This window comes from Strigops habroptila, chromosome 13, assembly GCF_004027225.2.
Source record: "Strigops habroptila isolate Jane chromosome 13, bStrHab1.2.pri, whole genome shotgun sequence".
NCBI classification, from domain to species: Eukaryota; Metazoa; Chordata; class Aves; order Psittaciformes; family Psittacidae; genus Strigops; species Strigops habroptila.
In genome coordinates, this window is record NC_044289.2 from 12,917,535 (window position 1) to 12,939,207 (window position 21,673).

Consider the following 21,673-nt stretch of genomic DNA (forward strand, 5'->3'; position numbering starts at 1 on the left):
TTACTCACTGTTCAGCTTTGATGCTTTGGACATCGGGATAGACTAATCCTTCTGATTTCTCTGTGATCAAAGGGTTGAGCCCTGTGATTACAGGAATAATGAGCATCTCAAGGACACAGTGCTGACTGCCATCCAGTTTTGATTGTGCCAGGTTGTGAGCTGCAAGGCTGAACACGAGGAGGTTCATCTCCTTTCTGAACATCAGTGCAGCACTACCCCTGCTTAGGAGGGAGCTGTCTGTGGCAAATAATACACTTGTAATGGCCCTATTGTGCCACTTCCTGAGGTGGTGATTATTCCTCTTCCAGTTCTCCATCAGCCTCATACTTGTTCTTCACCAGTAAAGTGAAAGAGAGTAACATAAAACTTTATTCCAAAGTATGTACCAGTGATTTACAAAGACCATCTTTAATACTACAACTTAAAACCAGGTCATAATTACATTTGTTTAAGATGGACATGTTAAAAACCCACTTTACAATATTTACCCCTCATAAAAAAAACCCCCACAATATAACGATATAAGTTACAAGTCCATTTCAGAAGCAAGATGTTGTCCCCAAGTGGCTTAGAGATATATATATACACACACAAATATATATATGATGTGTAAGTGCACGAGTGAACTGCGTGTCTTGGGAGAAAAAGGTCTTTTCAAGTGAAGACTGCACTACACCAGGAGCGAGTGAGGCTGAGCAGGAGAAGGCAGTGCTGGCGGGGGGGTGAGGGCTGAGGGTCCCCCTTGCACCCCACCAGTCTCAGAGGTAACCTCTATTTCTTCCCCTTCAAGCTACGGTTTCTTGCTTCACACAACAGGACTTTAGTCAGTGTATCTACCAGCGCTGAATGCAGCTGCAGTCACAGTGAGTGAGTTTTGAGTCTTTCTGCTTTCCCTCAGCCTATTTTGTTCCTTTTCATTTTCCTTTTGATTCTTATAAATTAACGTGACGAGCGGATGCTAATTCTGTGAGCAGAATTTTGTCCAAGTTCCCCCTCGCAGAGCTCTCTGTAGCTCTGGTGGGTGAACTAAGGCTGCCCTTGGTGTGTGTGGGGGGAGGTTAAATGTGTCCTTGCTTTTAAAAACACAAAAGTGACGGAATTAATCCAGTTTGTCCTAATTGCATTTATTATAAACCAGAAGCTGCCTCCAGCAGAAGACAGTCTGTGACTATTATTAATAGCCTCAAGTGTTCCATGAACTAAATCTATGTGCGTTGTAAGCGTGGGGTGAAGGGAGCAGGATTTAGGACATGGTGCACGGCTGCTGCCTGCCTCAGCCCACGCTCTGTACAGGACAGTGGCTCTTAACACGAGCCATGTGGCAGCACAAGTCCTGCTGCTGATGCTTGACCACTGGGGAAGGACTTAGACCTGTCTCCACACCCCCCCTCCAAGTATTTGGCTGTGTTTATGAAAGATGTCCCCACCATGCCCCCTTCTCCCCACCTTCCTCCCCTGCCCTCCTTCCCCCTTGGATCTGTGGCCCCTCTCTGGTTTTGCCCCCCCGACTTGCGCCTGCAGTCACTGGAGATCAAGTGTTTGACCACGGTTAATGCAATCGAGTAGGTGATGTCTGGGGCCCAGGAGCAGTGCAGCTTTCTGTTGTCAGGCTGTACACGGAGGTGCACTTATTTACTTACAGCACGGGGCAACCCTGAAGGCCAATGGAGCCTCTGACAGTCCCTGTTTGTGGCAGGTTGATGTGCCTCTGGTTAATCACCAGGTTCCTTATGCAGCCCATGTAATGAGGGAGGGGAGGTAACGGTGGTGCTGTGCTGGCCTTGGCTGTATCTGCAGAAGGAAGAAGGGAAAAGCAAGCGTTAATCAGGCTAATTACAGGGCAGAGGATTAAGTACCTCTTAACTGCACCAGGACTAGGATCTCTCTTGGCTCTGGAGTATCTCGTTCTGGAGCGCATCCTTCCCAGCTCACCTGGCAGCCGTCCCATGTGGAAGCTGGCCCGTACGCTGGGTGGAGGAGGCTGGCTGGGTCCCACTGTGGAGTTGCCTTTTGCGTCCACATCGACCTGGATCATGTTTTTCCTTTTGGTAACTACAAAAGAAAACAACAGTCAGTGCTGGTTCCTTACCCAGAGAGCAAATCCACCTCCATCCTTCGGCCCAAAACCCTGTCCTTTGCCCACAACAGCATCATGTCCTGCTCAGGTGAAGAGGGCTGCCCTGTCCCAGTGCGAGAGCACACACTGGGTGTACAGGGATCAGCGCAGACCAGCTCTGGCTGCGGATAGGAAGAGGTCCTGAAGCTGAAAACGCAGCACATGATGGCTCCCATCCAGTGCAGGATCGAGCAAAATGAAGGCTTAAAGCAGAGCTGGGCTGAGATGGGGGCTGTGGCTGTGGCCCACCCCCAGAAAGGGCTTGATGAAAACCTCAGCACTTGCTTAACAGCATTAAAGGCTGAGTTGTGCCTGTACAGGGCTGAATCCTGCAAATCTCCCACCCCAGCCCTGGGCTCTGAGCCCTGTACACACACTCTGTAAGTTAGGCTTTCCCCTTCAGCAGGATGCAACAGATGGAGCTGGTACAGCCAAGAGGATGTGGGACATCCCTGGCCTCACCAGCTGCTCTGTGATTGGGAAACACCCCATCTGTCCTGCCCACCAGCTCTGACAGCACTAACGAGATCAGGGCCTCTCGCTAATTAAAAAATATCTTAATGGCAGCTACAGTCACCCAAATCAAGTGCATTCAGGTGGGAGCTGGGGTTTAAATACCCGAGGAAGGGCCCTGGGCTTCCCCCAGGAGATGGGGTCTGAGCAGCAGGAGTGGAGCAGTGTCCTAGAGCCAAGTGCTGGCTGTCGCCTCACCTGCAATGCTGTGCCACTGCCCGTCGCAGAGCGATGGGCACGTCACTGATGTGGAGAACTCGCCAGCCCCAACGTTTGCTCTCACAGTGACCTGGTGTGTGAGACAAACCCGTTAGAACCAGCGAGCTGGGTGGGATGGGCAGGAGATGGCTGCTGCCTCTGAAAAGCTGTGAGAAACCACCCTCACGTTACCTTTGTCTCCTCCATGTACAGCAGGAGATGGTGCCTTCTCCTTGTGCCGATGTGGAAGATGAGGCCAGAGGCACTGTGGGGACGGACCTCCAGCGTCACCTCCAAGTCCTGCTCGGTCACCACCGCATCAGCTGGAAGAGAAATGCCACTGGTGAGGAGAGGGACAAGGGGCCTCCCATGAGATGTGTCCCCCCCAGTCCCAGGGCTGTGGGAGCCAGCCCAGGCTGCTGCGGGGTACCCAGGACGATGGACCCGCCATCCGCAGCGAAGAAGACCCCGCTCTCCAGCGCGCCCTCGTAGCACGGTGTCACCCCAAAGGTGCGTGAGGGGGGACCCAGGGGCCTCCCATCCAGCTGTAGGTTCCTCAAGCAGCCGTCGAAGCTGGAGACCTGCAGAGAGACCACGGGAGTGAGCACTGAGGGGCCAAAAGCTGGCAGGCACAGGGCAGAGTGCCACAGAACTGTGAATGGGCAGTGACAGGAGAATACTATGAGACTATCAAGCCCTTACCGGTATGTGAGCCTTGGCTTTTCCAGGTGGGATCCCCCCTACATACAAGGGACCCTGGGCCACAAAGAGTCCTGAGGTGGCCATTGCAGCATCCTGGGCTCGCAAGCCATCGATAACCAGCTGGGCTCGGCTCTTGTCTCTGCTGAAGAAGACCTGCAAGGACCAAAGGTCAGTGCCAGGGCTGGGGCTTCCTGTGTTGAGAGGAGCCCCAGGGCAGTGAGACCTCAGCTCGGAGGTTCAGCCAGCCCTGGCTGGGGTTTTACTGTCCCCTTTGCTCCCACGGGAGCACAAGTGTCCCGTGTGCGATTAGGAAGTGATGCCTGCACCAAACTAACCCCCCCAGAGCCCCAACCCGCTGCTCACCGTGTGCCACCGCCGGTCGCGGTACTTGTCTTTGCTGCGGATGCGCAGCCGGTGCCCGCCGATGTCCACCAGGAAGACAAAGCGGCCGTTGAGGACAAAGAGAGACATGAAGGTGCCCCACTTGCCTGCCACGTGGAAGAGCAGCCCGCTGGAGGAGTTCAGCTTCACCTCCAGGGAGAAATGGGACCTGCAGGGACAGGGGAGGTGATGGGAGCACCCTGCTCTCCCACACTGCAAGGGAAACCCGCTCTCCAAGCCATTGTCCCCGGGGCCAAGCACGCGCGTGGTGCCTCACCTCTGCCCGAAGGAGAGCGGGATCCCATCGAACTCCCAGCGACTGCTCGGGGTGTGCCCAAAGCGGAAGGTGCCCCCGGCTGCGCGGGGCTGTGGGTGCAGGCGGCACAGCCCGTACTCATCGTGGCGGCGGTCCTTTGAGGCAGGCTTGCTCAGCACCTACACACAGCACCAGGGAATGGAGTGAGGGGAGCAGCCCTGGCACGGGGCAGAGGTGCTCAACGAGGGGGCAATGGTGGCATCTGAGGAGGGGGAGATGGGGAGCTTCGGCAGCAACTGGTACCTTGGGTTTCCGCCTGTCCTTCTTAGGAGCGACTCTGAACTGCTGCGGCTGCTCGCCCCAGGGGCAGCTCATGGTGACGTTGATGCTCCCCACGTTCTGCTGCAGGTCCACCACCATCTGTGGCTCTGATGTCCTACATGCAGGGAGAAGAGGTCTCTGTCACTGGGCCAGCCGGGAGGTGGGACAGGGCAGAGCCCTGCTCTCTGGATGTGGCACAGAGATACTCACCGCTTGACAAAGACATTCCCGATGCAGCCGGTGAGGTTGCTGAGGGCCCCCGGCTCCGGTGACCCCCCGAGCTGGAGGAGCGGCCGCCTCTCCTGCTGCTGCTGCCGCCGGCCGGGCCCAGAACCTGCCCCAGTGTTCTGCAGCTCATCGTCCACGTACAGCCGGATCCTGCGGGGATGAGCACCGTGAGCTGAGCAGGTCCCCGTGGCCACGGTCACCCCATTCCCCGCGCACCGCCAGGACACGTACCCACGGGCATCGCTGTAGAAGGCCACGTAGTGGGTCCTGTCATCCGCGTAGGCATTTTCAGTGGTGACTTCAGTTTCCAGCAGGTTCAAGGCCAGCTGGCCCCTTTGGAGGGATACCTGGCATGTCCCGTCCTGCAGAAAGCATCACTCCATTGCTGCTCAGCAGCTGAACCCCAAGAGGGGCCCATTTCCCCAGTGCTCTCCAGGCGCTCAGGGCACAGATCTCACTGCGGATCCACCCCCTGACCCCACCAAAATCCCACCTTTCCCAAGGGGGAGCAGCACCATCCCCAGAGCAGGAGGTGATGATTCTACCCCACTGCAGGTGCCCACCTGGGTGGTGTGATGGTAGAGCAGCCCCTCGTGTTGGCTGGTCCGGAAGCTGAAGCCGCTGTAGAAGTCCCGCAGCCCTGGAACGTCTTTCAGGGCCAGGGTCAGGTAGCCATGGCCATGGACACTGACTGAGCGAGCCACCTGTGAGGGACACCATGGACACGAGGTGAGAGCCTGACCTTGGTGTGGTACGGTGCTGGGAGGATGACCGAGGTGCTTAGGTCCTTGGTGGGTCTAGGAGGTGCTATGGCCAACCCTGCAGAGCGCCTCACCATGACCTCTCTGCACTGAGGACCTGGGGGTTTATGCTTGTTTCTATGTGAACGAGGGGAGATCAGACCTGTCTTGTGCTTCCTGTGCTCTCTTTCCCCAGCAGACCCTTTCCCCATCATGCCAACCAGGCCTTGTGCTTACCAGGAGGTCCGAGGTGCACCCATAGCTCACGCCAACAGTGCTCATGCGCTTCAGGTCGACATATTTGCCAAGAGCCTTCAAGCCCTTCATACATCCCCGGATGGGCCCACCCGTGGGGAAGAGTGCTTTCAAGCTGCAGAGAAGCAAAGGAGGACTCAGTGACATCCACCAGCACCTCATCCCTCATCAGAGATGGAGATGTCCCATCCTCGAAAGCTCATGGTGATGGGCAGGAAATCACCCCCCAGAGCTGCAGCAGGGCCCCGACAGCCCTGGCTGTGGCTGAGAAAGTGCTGGGGCCACACGAGGGACATTAGAGGGAAAGCTGTGGACTGTCCCACCCCACTGCAGGCTGGACCCACCTGGGGGGCAGCACATCTGGGGGCACACCACCCAGGTAGTAGGAGACAGCGTTCTCCAGGGAGTTCTCCTGCTCCACCATGAAGATGGTGAGGCGCTCCAGCCGCACCAGGATGCGCTTCTTGTTGTTCATTTTGAGGAGGAAAATCTGGATCTGGAGACAAGAGACAGAAAATGATCTGATGATGATCTGCCAGCCCGAGGCCATTAGGTCCAGTATGAGATGTCTGCTTCATGGCTCTTGTCAAATAACTTCTTGCAGCTCTCCGTCCCCCAAAACCAAGGGTTTGGGTGCCCCCCTTCCCTCTGGCTGAGGAGCCCTCCAAGTGAGCTCCCACTTACCGCTTTGTTTGTGGTGCTGCTGATGGTGAGGGAGGAAGAGTTGCTGCTGGGTTTTGCCATCTCCAGGCCAGAGCTGAAGTCATAGTAAAGCACCAGCTTCCCATCCCGGATGGCCAGACACAGGAACTGACCCTGGGGGAGGCAGGATGGACACTCAGCCCCACGTCCTGCTCATGGCACTGAGCCCAACCTGCCCTATAGCACTGGTGGGAGCAGGTCCCACTGCCAGTGCCTCAACATGTTGCTGTCCCAATTATTGGTGATTTATTTGCAAAGAGCCGCCCTGTGCTGGGGCACAGAGACAGCCCTGCAAGCTGGAAATGCTCCCTGCAGCGCTGCCTGCCCCAGTGAACCCCGGCCCAGCTCAGAGGGCTCTGTGCATGACTGCTCTCCAAGCAGGGAGGAGTCCCTCCAGCACCAGACAAGTGATTGCTGTGAGACCTGGGTCCAGCCCTCTTGTGGCTTATAACAATAGTGCAGAAACACTGCTCAAAGCAGCCCTGCCATCTCCAAATCCCTCTTCTCTCCTGTGTCCTGAACTCGGAATGCCTGCAAATGGGGCTGGGATTGCCCCAGCCCACCGGCTAAAGGCTCCCCAGGGGAGAAGGCACCTGCCTGGTTCTCCAGGAAGAAGAGGATGCCGTTGTAGGAGACCACCCGGATCTCCTGCTCGAAGCGCTTGGTCGTGCCAAACTGGCTCTCAAACTTGATCTCTGCGTAACCAGTGCCATCGAAGTAGGAGCCGTCAGTCAACCAGGGGTCTCCGGTGGACTTGGACCTGAGCCACACAAGAAGAGGCCCAAGGCATCACTCCAAAGCCAACTGCCACGCTCTGATGCAGCTGAGGGTCACGGTAAGTGCCATAGACCAGAGGTGCCTCTGGCCTGGGTGCAGTGCCTTACCTTGCACAGGGCTTCTCAGTGGTGGTATCCAGCTGGTAGGTGTGTTGGAAGTTGTACAGACTCACCACCTCCTCATTCAGGGTGTCCAGCTCCAGGCACCCGCGGTAGTTGGGATAGCGCAAAGTGGGAGGAGGCTGGGAATGAAACCAGAGAGTGAGGGCAAGTTTGGTCTTGGCTCCCCCATGAAATCAAGGGGGTTTTGTCCCCAAGAATCCCCAAAGGTATCACTGATACTCCCTAAAGCCTCCCTCCCTGCTGCCCGTCTCACCGTGAAGCTGGAGGGGTAGCCTCCCACGTAGAAGACCACGTTGTGTGGGTCGAGGTTGAGCAGCCCCTGCTCCCCCTTGGCCACGCTGTCTCCCTTGGTCTCGTGCACCGTCTGCCTCTCCACGATCACTGACATGTGCCCATACTGCAGGATCCTGCAGCAGGGAGGGGTGGTCAAGACATGGGGAGACCCCCAAAGAGGAGCAAACCCTCCCTGAGCCAAGGGCCTCCCCACACAGCTCTACCAAAAAGGAGTCAGCACTCAAGTTGTCAGCACTGCCACAAGGCTGAACGGACCCTCTATGAAGAGCTTCATCTTTCATCTCCTGCAGCCACTCCCAGAACCTCCATGACTTGGTAAGACACCACCTCCCTGCGAGTTCTTCTGAGGTATCTCAGTATTAGTTAGGGATAACTGGATGATTGAATCTACAGCACTTCTGCAAGCCCAGGGCCTGTCTATGCTTGGGCACAGCGCTACCCACGATCCCTGCAGGGGCATTCTCCCACTGAACTTCAAGGGGATGTGTCCCATCAGTCTCCTACCTGTTGATGCTGATGGTGGCAAACTGCTCTCCAATATCCTCATCAACGCTTAGGGAGGCTGGCTCCTCATTGCCCAGTTTGTAGACCCACTGCACTTTATGGTCCTTGAGCACAATGCCCAGGTAGTCTCCAGTGGCCTGAATGCAGGGAGAGACAGGGCCACATGCTGGCATTTGGGACAGGCAGGAGAGCCGAGTGATGCTCTCCCTGATGCTCCCAGTGCTGCGCTGGCCAAACACCCCCATTCACACTGCTCTCCCCATCCACCTCCAGGCAGGCTGAGAGCTCCATCCATTGCCTGTGTTCCCCACAAAGACACTCAGGGAGCAGATGAAGGGTGAGGAGCTGATATCCAGGAGTGATCCCCCACTGATGCCACCACCATGGGCCCCCGCTGCCCTCCTCCTGCCCGCACACCCCGACTCACCTCCCGGCTGCCCAGGTACATGACGAACCGTCCCTCCTCTGTCCCGTCCTGCCGCCGCTGCCGGCTCCTGGGCTCGGGATTTTGGATGTAGAATTTGAGGGACGTATATGCTGCCAAGTCCTGCAGGTTGGTGGGCATCCGGACCTGCACACCTGAGCTGCCATTGAACTTCATGGGGACTTTCACCTGGAAGGAGAAGCACAGCCCCACGGCACTGACACCACTGCTACTGCCTGTCCCATCACTGCCAGCTTTACCCAGTCAAAGCATTTTGTGGAGTCCTTCCATGAGAAAGAGACTCTGCCTGTGGTCTTAGAGCTCCTGTAGCCATCCCTCCCTTTACATACCACCCTCAGGTAAGCCCTCATGCACCCCAAGCCCCCAGCACCTCCCTCCCATGAGCCTACCTTGCTGGCGGCGTTCCTCGCCTGCGTGATGAGCTGCCGGATCCTCACAATGTTCTCTGACACGGTGGCGTTCTTGTTCCTCCTGTTCTCCAGGCTGCTCAGCTTCCCCAGCAGCAGCGGGATGGTGCTTTCCAGGCTGGACACTGGGGTTGGAGAGGAGTTGGGGTTTTTGAAGGTTAGTGAGGAAGGAAGATGTGAAGTTCAGGAGGGTTTGAGACAGGCAAGTCATGGGACAGCTGGGAGCAGAGCCACAGAATGATCCCCTAAATCCAGCAGCCTTGATGGGGGGTTGTGAAAATGCTCACATGCTCTAGTGTGTGCAATCTCCTGCAGTAAAGGTATAGGTGATACAGGCACTGCAGGGAGGGAAACTAAAATGAAGTTCCAGGACTTAAAGCACCCAATATTGGCTGCTGCCTCCCTCTAGGAGCTGCAAAGCACAGCTTCCAAAAGCACAGAGCTCTCTGGGGACATCTGTCCATGCACTGGCTGATGTCAGACTCAGCCCTGGCAGCACAGCGGGCTCGGCACTCACCAGATTTCCTGGCATCCTGGACTGCCTGGTTCACGTCTTCATTTCGAAGGCCTCCATACTGGTCTTTCCACTCATCCAGATTCTTCTTCATGCTGCTCAGGGCATCTTCCACTCTCGCGGCTGTCTCATTGGCCTCGGCAGCTGCTGCTTTGGCATTTTGGATTGCTTCTTTAGTGTCCTCTGAAAACAAAGGAGAAAAACCTCTGGGATGGGCAGGAAGTGGGAGGAAACACCCTCAGGTCACAGCCTGGGCACAAGGAAGGGAGTGAAGAGAACCAGTCTAGCTATGCCAGAACAAACCTTGGTCCTTGCCCAGCATGTCCTGCACAGACTGGAGCTGGCTCAGGAGCTGCTCCTTCTTCCCACGGAGGTCAGCCAGCTTGTCCTTTGCTGTCTGCAGAGCGCCTTTAATAGCTGCAATTAGAAATTCAGATGTTTCGTGTTGGATCTCAGTCCAGCCCGAAGGACATCACACCCTGCAAGGAGCCTCTCTCACCCTCGTTGAGCTTTCTCTGCTCTCTCCTCACAGCCTCCTCCAGGTTGCTGCTGTTCCTCTTCAGCTCATTAGAGATGGCCCCGAGATTTTCTGATATGACATTCTGTAAGACAAACATGTGCTACCTGGGACTCTGAAGAGGAATTCACTGGACACAGAAATGCTCGTTCAGACAACTGCAGGGGAGTGTGCTGCTGAGGCATGATGGGGAGACCCACAACCCCAGAATCCAGTCATGTCAGAGGCTCTACTCCCCAGCACAGGACAAAGTGCTCAAGTGTCAGAGCGAAGAGGCAGCAGAGCCCTATGTGTGGGTGTGAAAAGCTGAAGGACTGTCATGGGAGTTTGGCTTTTGCTCATCTTCATGGGGCTCCCCACAGCACGTACCATCAAGGCCTCACCAGCTGCCTCATCTGCGTCGTGGGCTGCTCGCTCGGCTTTTCTCACAGCCTCAATGATGCTGGCGTAGGCATTGGAGGCATCGATCGCCCGCTGGATAAAGCCATCCTGGTTTGTGCCCTGGATAATGCTGGGATGGAAGATGAAGACATCAAGTCCACAGGGAACACTCACTGGGCTCTTGCCCGTGCCCCTACAGACAAACCCCTTTGGGCTCCTCATCACGTGTGCTCCAGGATAAAGCTTTGGAGACGGCACCCTGCTGTTGCCCTGCCATGGTGTGGGCTGCAGTTTCTCATCCCCAACTCTGGTAGGAGATGACCTGAGACTAGTGAGTGCCAGGAGCAGTGCCTCACCTGGACAGGTTCCTTGCCAGCTCATCCAGGAGCCGGGCATGCTCCTCTGCCTGTTCCACGATGGGGATCTTACTGCTGGCTGGGGAGAACTTCTTGACCCGCTCAGTCAGGGGCAGCTTTGCCCCATCTAGCAAGGCTGCTAGCTTCTCATACTCCTGCAAGGACACACATCACTTCTAAGGGCTGCCACCCCTCGTGCTCTGCCCATGCTGAAGCATCTCTGTCACTCACCTCCTTTGCACTCTCCATCTTCTGTAGGAAGTCAGAGACCTGGGCCAGGGAGTTCTTGGCCATCCTGAGGGTCTCCTGCACCAGTGCATGCTGCTTTTGGAGTTCACGGCTCTTGTGCTAGACACACAGATGCAGGGTTAGGTATCAGCGAGGCTGGGGTAGGTCCCCCCTCACTGCATGGCACAATGGGACCTCCTGCTGAAGGTCTACCTGATTCTCCTCCAGGTTGTTTCGGTTCAGGCTGTTCAAGTCCTCTGTCTGCCTGGTTTTGTTCACAGCCTCGTTGAGGGCATCACGGAGATCCATCAGCTGGGAGCTGTGCTGCGCCAGCCGGTCCCGGATGCTGCTCACCAGGTCCTGGTTGGACTCCCAGCGCGTGTGCAGCTCGTTCTTCACCCGATGCAGCACTGAGGATGGAGGAGATGACAACTGTTGCTAATTCAGCCTCTTGTGTTGAAGGGCTCTTTCTGTACTTGGCTGCTGAAAAGCTCGGTTCTGGTCTCATCTGGCACGTATCAAGGCCAGAAGTGATCATCTTCCCTCCCTCCCTTCAGCTTAGATAGCAAAGGATCTCATCCAAGATTGTCTCCAACCCCCCAGTGCTGCTGAGAGGGATGGGATGGTTCTAAGTGCTGTAATTTTTGGTCATCAAACAGAAATACCCAAATTAGTAAAATCTGCTCTAAAATTTGCCTTGAGGGAAAAGGAACCACAAATGATTCCATTGCAGTGTCACAGGGCACTCTGAAACTACTGTAAAACTTGTTGGGGGTGCCTGTTTATTAACAGCACTCTCCAAACATGACCAAGATGTGCAGGGTCCACAAGGGCTCCAAGCCAGGCTGCCAGGAATGGCTAGGCCCCAGCAGGGTCTGTGCAGCCCTGTCCCGTGCCACTGAGCCAGACTCACACTTCTGGGCCTCCTCGTGCTCGCGCTTCGCCAGCTCTTCCTGGCTGCCCAGGCTCCGCTCCTTCATCTCCCTCAGCATCCTTTCCACCTCAGCCATCTTCTGACGAAACTCCTCGGTGGAGGTGGTGCTGGTGTTTGCTGCCCCAAACCTGGCCATCTGCCGCACCAAGTCTGCAGAGAGATCCAGCTCCCCCGTTAGCACTGACCAACCCGGGTCCTCATAAACCCCCCAAGATCTTTCTTACATCAGCCTCAGCAAACTGCAGCCAGCTTTCATGCAGCACCCAGGCACCTAAACCACTTGAGATCACTCAGAGGTATTGCCCCACGTTTCTCTCTCCTTGGCCACTATCAGCAATGCATGCTGCATCCCAAGCATCATTTTTTGGCTTTACCTCCTCTCCTAGATCCAGTCACTCCCTGTTTTGCTAAACCTCTCGTGAAGCTGTAGTGCAGCTTGACCCAGTTTTATGCATTTTAATAACACTTGTGCAAGTTTAATGTGGTTTTTTCCAAAGACTGTGCTTAGCCAAACAATGGGACTCACAATAAGCCTGCTCAGAATAAAAGCCAGAATTCTGCTGGGATCTTCATTTCATTTGTATTTCCCTTTGTTGTCTCCATGGCTCTTTCTAAGTGATGCAGTACTCGGTGCTGTTTGAAAGCAGGAGCGTGGCATTCCCAGCAGGAAAAAGCCCACAGAGCACAGACCCTTCTTTACCTACCTGCAATGCCCTTCTGAATGCTTTGGATATTTAGCAGGAGCTGCTCCCCCCTCTGGTAAGTCTCTCTTGTGTGCTGGTCAATACGGTTTGCTTCTCTGTGTGTCATTGTCATCTACAACAAAAAACACTGGTTTAGCTGAAGTATGAGATTACATTTTACTTGATTTGTCAGCAGGAAAGACGTTCTAAAAAGACACCAAGACTTGGGAATGTGCAGCTTTTGAGGTCCTTGAACCATTTTTCCTCCAATAGCCTGCCCTTTGCTGCTCACCTACAATGCATTTAGTGATAGTCTTATTTAGCATCTTCAGGGAAGAAGCAATAAATGTAGCTCCAATGCAACAGGCTCTGGATCCTGAAACCACAGAGGACAGCACTGTCCTGCACTCTTAACACAGGGAAAGCCCAAGAGCCTGGAGTCAGGCCCACCTGGGTCCTGACCAGGACACAAGAAGAGATGAAGGGCTGCAGGTTGGCCATCCAGAGCATAGATGTACATATACACAGAGGCAGTTTGGGCAGGGAAATACATCATCAACTAGAGACATTTCCTTCTCCCTTAGATCAGGAGCAGGCAGTTTATAAATAACATCAAACCTAGCACAGTTTGCAAGTTCTCTGAAGACCCAACTGGTCTTTTTTAGACTAAGGATCCTCTAAGGAATGTTACAATAAAAAGGTTTGACTCATTTGCTGACAGGGCTCAAGCTCTCCCTTTAGGATGGACCTCTAGATGTTTATGTTCCTTCCTGATATGCTCCTTCTATAAACTACATTTTACTGGATTTATTTTTACTGGTTAAAGTTGGAGCTGCCTCAAAAGCAAGTAATAAATCAAGAAACAATCAGCAGTGTCACAATATCACAGCCTTCCTAGAGAGTTGTGCAGGTAATCTAGCTTGGGCATCTGAGACCCTGACACCCAAGCCTAGTGCTGGTGGGGCAGGAGATCCATCCTGACTGAATCAGGCTCCTCAGCCTTCAAAACCCTCATTTTAGGTAAAGTGCTCTGGAAACGGAAGATGGGGAAATGTCTTACTTTGTGCTGCAGCGCGTTCAGGTCCTGTGTGAGGTCCACGTTCTCATCCTCCAGCTCATCAGCCCGCTGTCTGACCTTGTTCAGGGCTCTCTGGTACTCATGGAGCTGGTTCTGGAAAACAGAGAGACAAAAATCCGACCAAGAGACCAGGAAACGTGGGCAGAAAGTGATGTTAAACCCTCCACGTACAGCAATGGTCGCCATAGTGCTGTTGAGACCGTGGAGTCGAGCCCAGGCGATGGAGCTGGCGTTGAGGTTGAGCAGCTGGCTGCGAATGGAGGGGAAGGACATCTCGATGCTCTGCAGGTCCTCCAGCAGAAGCAGGACACAGCTATCACACACTGCCAGGGGAACAGAGCCATCAGCACAGGCCCTTTCCTTGGCTTCCCTCCCCTCTTTCCCCAGGACACAGACCTTCACACCTCACGGTGTCCGGGCCGTTTGCCACAGGGATCTCATACTGGTGCATGCAGACGTCGCACTGCTTCCCCGTCAGCCCGTTGGAGCAAGTGCACTCCCCGGTGCGTGGGTCACAGGAGCCTCCTCTGCACTCACACTCTGCCAAGTTTAATAACAGGGAAGTGGCATCACTTTGTGCTGTCACCACCCCAGAGAGAGGGGAAGGAGTGGTTTTATTCCAGCTGTGCAATTGAGTCTCTGCTTATTATCTACATGCCACTGCTGGGGGTTTCCCTAACAACAAGCACGGGACCTCGGGCACCAGTCAGTTGTTTTCCACCTGGAACGACTTGACTTGCCACCAATACCATGTCCCGCTCCTCCCCATGCAGGACCCAACACCCGGGAAGCAGGACTCACTCATGCAGCCGCTCTCGCTGAAGCCCCAGTATCCCGGGGCACACTGGTGGCAGCGGGAGCCGCTGACTCCGGGCAGGCAGCTGCACTGGCCCGTCTGTGCATGGCAGCCACTTCCTACCGCGCCGGCGTCGCAGTCACACCTCCGGCAGCCAGAGCATCCCTCGAAGCCATAGTATCCCTCCTAGGAAAAAGCAGGACAGTGGGTGACCTGTTCAACGTGCCTCCTTCCTCTGGTGGGCTAGGGTGATGTGGGACCCCAGCTTGTCTTCTGGCTTTGGCCATCACAAAACTCATACCAACATGGCAAAGACGTGGAGCTGCAGTAAGAACCCAGACACACCATAGCACTGCCCTGCAAACTTGCCCTGCCCTGCCCACACTGGATGTATACAGGAAAATTGGGTTTATTGCAGTTTCCTAAAGGGTACCACGTTATTGCCCAGGCTGCAGCTGAAGGCTGCCTCCACTGCTTGCTGCCAGACCCTTAACACGTTTTTGTCATGTATAGGCAGATCATGCAAATCCAACTTAGCCCCCTGGCTGCCAGCACTGCTCTGCACACAGGCCTGGAGACATCAAAAGGAGCTGCCCCTTGTCCCTGGTCCAAGGACAGGCACCACCCCAGCATGCAGATGGCCCTTACCTCGCAGCGGTCACAGTGGTGGCCTGTCACTCCAGGCTTGCAGAAGCACTGGCCAGTTTGTGGATGGCACGAATCAGTCCCACAAGGTGAACAGTTGCACTCTGCCAGGGAAAAGCGCACCCAGTTATACACTGCAGAACCTGCTCAGCCACTCGCAAACCTTATTCCTAACAGGGAATCCTGTTTTTCCCTTATCTCTCACAGTCAGAGCAAAGAGCAGAGTTTGCCTCCTCTTGGATTTGCTTTTCCTGACAACTTATTCCCATGACACCTGCCCAAGGCAGACCCCCTTTTGAGTGCTGCAATTTGGCTGCAGAAGGAGATGAGCAGTGCTGGGAGTGGACTGCAAACCCATGCTCCCGATGGTAGCTGCTCAGGGCAAGATTGTTCCAGCCTGGGTGCAGTTTGGCAGCTTGCATTCGGGGGTGGATTAGAGGTTTTGGAGTTGTGATGCTGGAGGGCAGGTTTTGGGAGTTGGTGTTTTAAATTATCAACATCTTTAGAGGATGCCTGCAACGTGTGTAACCAAGAGTGTGACTCACTGGGGCAACGCACAGCATGGCTAAGGAGCAAAACACATTCACAGCCAGTCTGCCCATCCTCCCCCTACTTGCTGCCTGCCCCACTCACGTGTGCAGTTCTTGGCTGACACTGCATCCCCGTAGTAGCCGGGGGCACAGAGCTCGCACCGCGTGCCGGCCGTGTGGTGCATGCACCCAGTGCAGGCACCCGTCAGGGAGTCACAGCTGCTGAACAGCATGTTGGGATCCGTGTTCCCGCTGCAGTCACAGGGCTGGCACGAGCTGCCGATCACCAAGGGATTGCCATAGTATCCTGGGGCACACCTGGAGAAACACAGTGAGTTAAAACAGTCAGGGCATGAGGGGGATCCTCCAGCTTATACCTGCACCATGCTCGAGTTGTACAATTACAACTGTGAGAGCATCCAACAGTTGTAACTGCTGCAACCCTCAGGGATCTCAAAGCACTTTGTGTTTTGCCTCACGATACCACAGAAAGGTGCCTTCATCACAGACTGCAAGTCAAGGCAAAGCACAGATAAGTAATACACCCACAGTAACACGAAGTTTGAGCAGTGGAGATGGCAAAAGGGCATCTGCAGGCTGAAAAGGATTGAAAGAAGCGCTGCCAGAACAAAGCACACTGCAGGCAGAGCCAAGCTTTCCTCTGCAGTCTTTATTAGGACAACTTACAACAACCACCCCATCCCTGCAAGTGTTTCCTCATCCCTGGCAGTGTTCAAGGCCAGGTTGGACAAGGCTTTGAGCAACCTGGTCTAGTGGAAGGTGTCCCTGCCCATGGCAGGGGGTGGGAACTAGAGCAAAGATCCTTTCCAACCCAAACCATTCTATGATTCTATGAACTTCTCTTCTGCCACAGCAGTGGCTGCATGGGACTAGTGTGTTTGAGGCCCAAGAAACACAGATGCCATCCTCCTTACCGCTCACAGTTGGGTCCAGCGTAGCCAGGCTTGCAGAGGCACTGCGTGTTGGAGCCCTTGTGGACACAACCGACAGCAAAACTGAAATGAGAAGAGGTAAACAGGAGTTATCTCTGACACGGTGCCAGGGGAGCTGATCACTTGCTGTGGGCTGCTGGGACCTTGGGTATAAGGGTATGGACACGGTTTGGGGCCATGGACAAGGCTGGCAGTGAGACACCTGCCAGTGCCCTGATGTGGCACATCGTGGTTCCCAGTGGTTAAACAGTGAGGCCACAAGGGCAATCCCATCCAAGGGTGCTTACTTGTTGGAGGCAACTGAAAGAGGGCACGGACATCCAACACACTGCAGAGCTTCTTCAGCAGAGTGGCTGCCCACGTAGCCATCCTTGCATCGCTCACAGTGGTCTCCCTCTGTGTTGTGCTGGCAGTTCTGCAAAGAAAAGGCAGGCTACGGGCTCAGCACCGACAGCAAGAACTGGTGAGTTGTACAAAGAATTCCCCACCAGATATCCGGATGCTTCAGTCCCTCCTCTTTCCCAGAGCTGTCTTGCACTCTAAGCTGACCCTGAGAGGGACCAGCTCTGAAATGGCACAGGCAGCTAACGCTCCAATTCAGGCACAGTCCTGCTCAGTTAGTATGTGAAGAGCTTTTTAACCACATGCTTCAGACCTTATAACTCCAAAATATCATGTTGCTTCACTGTTTACTTACCAGGCATATCCCAGAGCCTGGCAGGCATTGATCTGAGTGGCCATTGCAATGACATGGGATGCATTTTCCCAGAAAGAGCCCCTTGGTGTCCCTGTAGTAACCTGGAGCACATTCCTGAGGAGGGAGAAAAAGACAGAGATCTGAAAACCAGCCCAATACATTCAGGCAAAGCAAAGAAACGAACCATGTTCCCATGACAGAATTCGCACAGGGTTGTACTGATGGAGATTAAAAGCAACAATGAAGACTTTTCAGTGTAGCTCCTTCCTGCTCCTTGTCAACAGGAGATAATCAGCCAGACAGAAGAACCTATTTCAAGGTACTACATGCATGTAATTTTAGTCTGCAGCACCTGAACGATTTCCTCATTGTGCCTCTTCCAAGAGGGCAGATGCAGCTGATGCATCTCTCCCAGCTGCACTGTGTTATGGTGGGAGAGGAGCTGGAGCAGGCTGGTGTGGGGGAGATGTTGTTCCTTTCTCCAGCACAACCTGAGCTGTAAGTGTAACTGAAGCCCTCAGGGGCCAGCTTGGAAGCTGGTACTCTGGCATCACCGCTTTGCACAAACATCCAAACCCCACGGCTGCCACCTGTACCTAACACAAGGGGCGGCTGAGACCCAAAATGTGCCTGTTTGACTCCCCTCTGCCTGGAGCAGCACGTCTGCTTTCACCCTTACCTGGCAGGAGTCCCCCTGGTAGTTAGCTGGGCAAAAGCACAGCTCCACGTTGCTGGCACGGGTGCCCGTGGCTGTATCTGTCGCAATCTCCAGGACCACGCGGCGCAGGGACACGGATGAAGAGAGCTGGGAGAAGAGTGCCCGGATCTGCAGCTGTTCCAGGTTTGCCAGCACCATCATGAGCTCCTCTCGAGACACAGGGTTGTGTGTCTCTGTGTGCCTGAAGTTACCCTAGTGGGAGAAAACCTGATGTTACTGGCAGGAAGCACAGGCACCTCAACATCCAGCCCAGGCTTCACTTTCCTGCTGCTGGGATGTCTCCCCCGGCTCTTCATAGGCAGTTCTGTTGCAATTGGCAGCACCTACAATACTGAGCTCAAAGCAAACTGTCCTTTCTGCCTACAGGCTAGTCTTGTCCTTTCAAGCATCTGAGCACTTGGTACACACTCATGTGTGCAAACTCACCTCCACCAGCTGCAGCCGGCCTTCATATACCTCCCCTGGGGATGGGTAGGTGCCTTCCAGAAACATGATGCTCATCTGATTTCCCTGGGAGGAAAGCAAGGAAGGTGTCAGTCACCACCTCATCCTGCTCATGCACTAGCAGGGGGCACAGGGAATTTCTTGGGCTGCACCTTCAGGATGACATCCGGGCGGGACTCCATGGGGATGAACACGTCCCCCCTCCGCGGGTCGGAGTGCAGCTCATAGCGCAGGTGCCCACCATAGGAGGAAACCTAAGGGAGAGACAAACTGCACGTGTTGCTGCAAGTCCAGGCCACCGAGATGAGTCAGAGCTGCCCATGTTCAACCAGAGCATGAGCAATGCCTGCACACCAGTGGGCATGCTGCTGGTACACATGTGGTGGGGTCAGGGATGTGCATGACTGCTGGTCCAGCTGCCACCGTGCTCTCACCTGGTCCCCAAGGTAGGAGCTGGGTGCAACCCAGTAAAGCTCTTGGTAGGCATCTGGGAGGTTCTTGAGGTCAGCGTGGAGGAGCTGCTCCTGCAGGCTCAGAGTCGTTGGCACTTCCTGGCGGTCGCTGGTCAACAAGAGCCACCCGCTCATGTCGCTGAACTGTGGGGGAAGAGCAACCTCAGACCTTCTAGTGGAGCTACAGAAAGTATCAGGGTGCTGATGCTCCAGAATAGCATGTCCTAGAGCAGCAGAAAGGATGATAATGGGCTCACGACCTCAAATTCATCCTGATGAAGCCACTGGAAAGCTGAGCACCACCCCTGCCTCCCGCCTATGCCATGATTTTCCACCCTGTGAGACCCTAGTGATGAGGAAAAGGGGCTGAAAGTGGGAGGTGGGCACAGGGAGACAAAGATAACCCTTCTCACAGTGTATCTTCCAGAGCGGTAGGATTAATGCAGGACAGAGCCCAGAGGGCTGCAGGGAGCCCCAGCCCCTCTCACCTCAGCTCGGTGCTTCTCAGCACTGCGGCAGCGGTCGGTGGCACCAAAGCAGAAGCACTTGGTGCAGCCCTTGGGGTTGCTGGCATCCAAAGAAAACGTCCCCAGGCGGCACTGGTCACACCTCGGACCCTCCACATTTTCCTGGAAGACAAACAAAGCTCAACAGCGTCAGCAGCTTCTCATGAGGCCTTAGTGGAGCACAGAGGTGGCTGTATGAGTGATCAAAGCACAATGGTGTGATGTTGAAAGAGAATTAAGCAGTCCCTGAACAGGTTTGCTTGCACAGCACCCACCAAGTATTAAATTCACCTGGAGAAAGCATTTGTGAGCCCCACAAAGGGCTGGAGCAGGCAGCTCAGCAGCACTCTGAGTTACTCTGATGTCATGTAGGAGCAGGAGCCAAAAGGGCTAACAGCTTTATGGGCTGACCTAGGGCTGGACCCAGACTGCTCATCTCCCTGGTGACAGCCCAAAGCCTTCACGGCCAGGAAAGATGGGCAGGGGAAGTATTTCAGGGTGCTCTGAACCCACCACCCCATGGGGCATGCTGGCTGCAGCTCAGGAACACAGGCACTCTCCTTCTCCAGCCCCACTCCCTCTTGGCACAGCAGACACCTACAGCCCCCCACATCCACAGCCAGAGCAGGAGAGTCAAACAGAGGGGAAAAGCATCTTGTGAAGGCATGAAAGGACTGACCTTGCAGTGACACTGCCCCGTGACCGGGTCACACACACTCGCCTCGGTGCCAGCCTGGTGGCAGTCACACCGCCGGCAGTTGGGGTAGTGGTAGTAGCCAGTGGCACAGAGGTCGCACTGTCGCCCGATGATATTGGGCTTGCACCTGGATGGGACAAAAAGCCACAGCATTAGAAACCTCTGCCTTGTGCTCTGCATGGGGAACAGCCACAGCTTCTATGGGCAACCTGTGCCAATGCCTTACCACCTTCAGGGCTCCCTCACCTGCACTGCCCGCTGTCCACGTCGCAGCCCGGCTCCGTCAGCTCCTGCACGCCGGGCCGAGAGCAGTTGCAGTCCTCACAGCCAATGAGGGGGTGGCAGCCGAAGGTCTGGGGCTCACAGACAACACACTCTGGCTTCAGGGTGTGCGGAGGGCAGATGCACTGCCCCGTCACCTCATCACAGAGACGTGTCCCGCAGTCACAGGCTGGAAGGGGCAGAAAGGGGCTGTGTTTGAGGGAGCAAGACCCAAAGAGAGCAAGAGGCAATGGATGCAGAGCTCAACTGTTTGCAGGAGTTGGGCTGTTTTCATGTGAGCGGAGCCCAAATCAGCCTCAGCCCTGTAAGGGGCAGAACAGCACGTGCTGGGAAAGCAAACAGGAGATGAGGACGACTCACGCCTGCAGTTGGGGAAGCCCCAGTAGCCGGTGGCGCAGCGGGAGCACTCTCGCCCGATGACATTGGATTTGCAGGGACACTGCCCGCCGAAGGGCTCGCACTGGCTGCCCCGTGCCCCTGCCTCGTGGCACCGGCAGGGCTGGGCCCCGTTGTTGTAGAAGAGGGAGAGTGAGATGGCAGAGTCGCGGCAGAACCTTGATGATGTGCTGGGGCTGCAGGGGAAGGCAGGAGTCATCGGGCTGCACCCCCCAGCCTCCCACCACCCCAAAACCCAGCAGGATCTCCTGCAGCAACAGGTACTGAATTAGTAAGAGGGAGAGCCCCGTGACACTGAGATCCCCAAATACACACAGGTTTGGTCATTAGATAAAGAAAGCCTTAATCAGATCCCTCCGCTGCCACACATGAAGTCAATGGGTTTTTGCTCCCTGAGGAGAGTGCAGACTGTGGACAGCAAGGCAGCCACCTCGAAGCCAAGGGTCTTACTTGATGTAGAAGCTGTTGATGCCACAGCTGCTGATGAAATCATAGGACTTGTCCAAGGGTTCCTCCTGCAGGTACTGAGAGCTGTAGCTGTCCTCAGGGACCACAAGGATATAATCCTGCAAAGCAAGGACAAGCCAGGCTGAGCCACACAGATGCAGTCTGAAAATGAGCTCACTCAAAAGTCCAAATCCACCCTTAACTTCTCATCAGCTCACTGCTTGCTCAGATAGAACATAACAAAGTGCCAAAGTACTGAAAGACCAGGGGTCACCTCTCTATTGGGGTCTGTCCAGCAGGGCCCATCTAACCTAAAGCTCCACGTGAGGAGTGGCCCAAATTCACTGGAGTACAAAAAGGCAGAATAGCCCACAAGGGCAGCACTGGCTCCAGCAGAGGGGCAGGCAGTGACTGTCATTTAAACTTCTAGACACGGAGGCACTCGGGTTCCAATTCCG

General features: G+C 55.0%; 1 protein-coding gene across 1 annotated transcript in view; it reads right to left on the reverse strand.

Annotated features, from left to right (window-relative positions):
- Window positions 1-346: 346 nt before the first annotated feature.
- LAMA5 (laminin subunit alpha 5) overlaps window positions 347-21,673 on the reverse strand; it is an 86,520-nt gene continuing 65,193 nt past the window's right edge. Inside the window, exons 33-80 of the mRNA XM_030502679.1 lie at window positions 21,219-21,334; window positions 20,733-20,944; window positions 20,337-20,541; window positions 20,073-20,217; window positions 19,376-19,516; window positions 18,870-19,031; window positions 18,588-18,689; window positions 18,418-18,501; window positions 17,953-18,183; window positions 17,274-17,387; window positions 16,864-16,991; window positions 16,559-16,639; window positions 15,727-15,941; window positions 15,097-15,197; window positions 14,454-14,634; window positions 14,049-14,192; window positions 13,824-13,975; window positions 13,635-13,745; window positions 12,596-12,707; window positions 11,871-12,041; window positions 11,171-11,367; window positions 10,961-11,077; window positions 10,730-10,884; window positions 10,362-10,503; window positions 9,975-10,077; window positions 9,779-9,892; window positions 9,479-9,658; window positions 8,944-9,086; window positions 8,537-8,722; window positions 8,110-8,246; window positions 7,565-7,718; window positions 7,297-7,430; window positions 7,010-7,172; window positions 6,395-6,526; window positions 6,055-6,206; window positions 5,693-5,825; window positions 5,279-5,419; window positions 4,947-5,077; window positions 4,698-4,865; window positions 4,470-4,602; window positions 4,188-4,345; window positions 3,893-4,079; window positions 3,530-3,682; window positions 3,258-3,408; window positions 3,020-3,150; window positions 2,828-2,918; window positions 1,933-2,052; window positions 347-1,791 (exon numbers count right to left, since the gene is read on the reverse strand). Coding sequence (XP_030358539.1) covers window positions 1,637-1,791; window positions 1,933-2,052; window positions 2,828-2,918; window positions 3,020-3,150; window positions 3,258-3,408; window positions 3,530-3,682; window positions 3,893-4,079; window positions 4,188-4,345; window positions 4,470-4,602; window positions 4,698-4,865; window positions 4,947-5,077; window positions 5,279-5,419; window positions 5,693-5,825; window positions 6,055-6,206; window positions 6,395-6,526; window positions 7,010-7,172; window positions 7,297-7,430; window positions 7,565-7,718; window positions 8,110-8,246; window positions 8,537-8,722; window positions 8,944-9,086; window positions 9,479-9,658; window positions 9,779-9,892; window positions 9,975-10,077; window positions 10,362-10,503; window positions 10,730-10,884; window positions 10,961-11,077; window positions 11,171-11,367; window positions 11,871-12,041; window positions 12,596-12,707; window positions 13,635-13,745; window positions 13,824-13,975; window positions 14,049-14,192; window positions 14,454-14,634; window positions 15,097-15,197; window positions 15,727-15,941; window positions 16,559-16,639; window positions 16,864-16,991; window positions 17,274-17,387; window positions 17,953-18,183; window positions 18,418-18,501; window positions 18,588-18,689; window positions 18,870-19,031; window positions 19,376-19,516; window positions 20,073-20,217; window positions 20,337-20,541; window positions 20,733-20,944; window positions 21,219-21,334 — 6,969 coding nt within the window. The 3' untranslated portion in view covers window positions 347-1,636. The remainder of the gene's footprint in view (window positions 1,792-1,932; window positions 2,053-2,827; window positions 2,919-3,019; window positions 3,151-3,257; window positions 3,409-3,529; window positions 3,683-3,892; window positions 4,080-4,187; window positions 4,346-4,469; window positions 4,603-4,697; window positions 4,866-4,946; window positions 5,078-5,278; window positions 5,420-5,692; window positions 5,826-6,054; window positions 6,207-6,394; window positions 6,527-7,009; window positions 7,173-7,296; window positions 7,431-7,564; window positions 7,719-8,109; window positions 8,247-8,536; window positions 8,723-8,943; window positions 9,087-9,478; window positions 9,659-9,778; window positions 9,893-9,974; window positions 10,078-10,361; window positions 10,504-10,729; window positions 10,885-10,960; window positions 11,078-11,170; window positions 11,368-11,870; window positions 12,042-12,595; window positions 12,708-13,634; window positions 13,746-13,823; window positions 13,976-14,048; window positions 14,193-14,453; window positions 14,635-15,096; window positions 15,198-15,726; window positions 15,942-16,558; window positions 16,640-16,863; window positions 16,992-17,273; window positions 17,388-17,952; window positions 18,184-18,417; window positions 18,502-18,587; window positions 18,690-18,869; window positions 19,032-19,375; window positions 19,517-20,072; window positions 20,218-20,336; window positions 20,542-20,732; window positions 20,945-21,218; window positions 21,335-21,673) is intronic.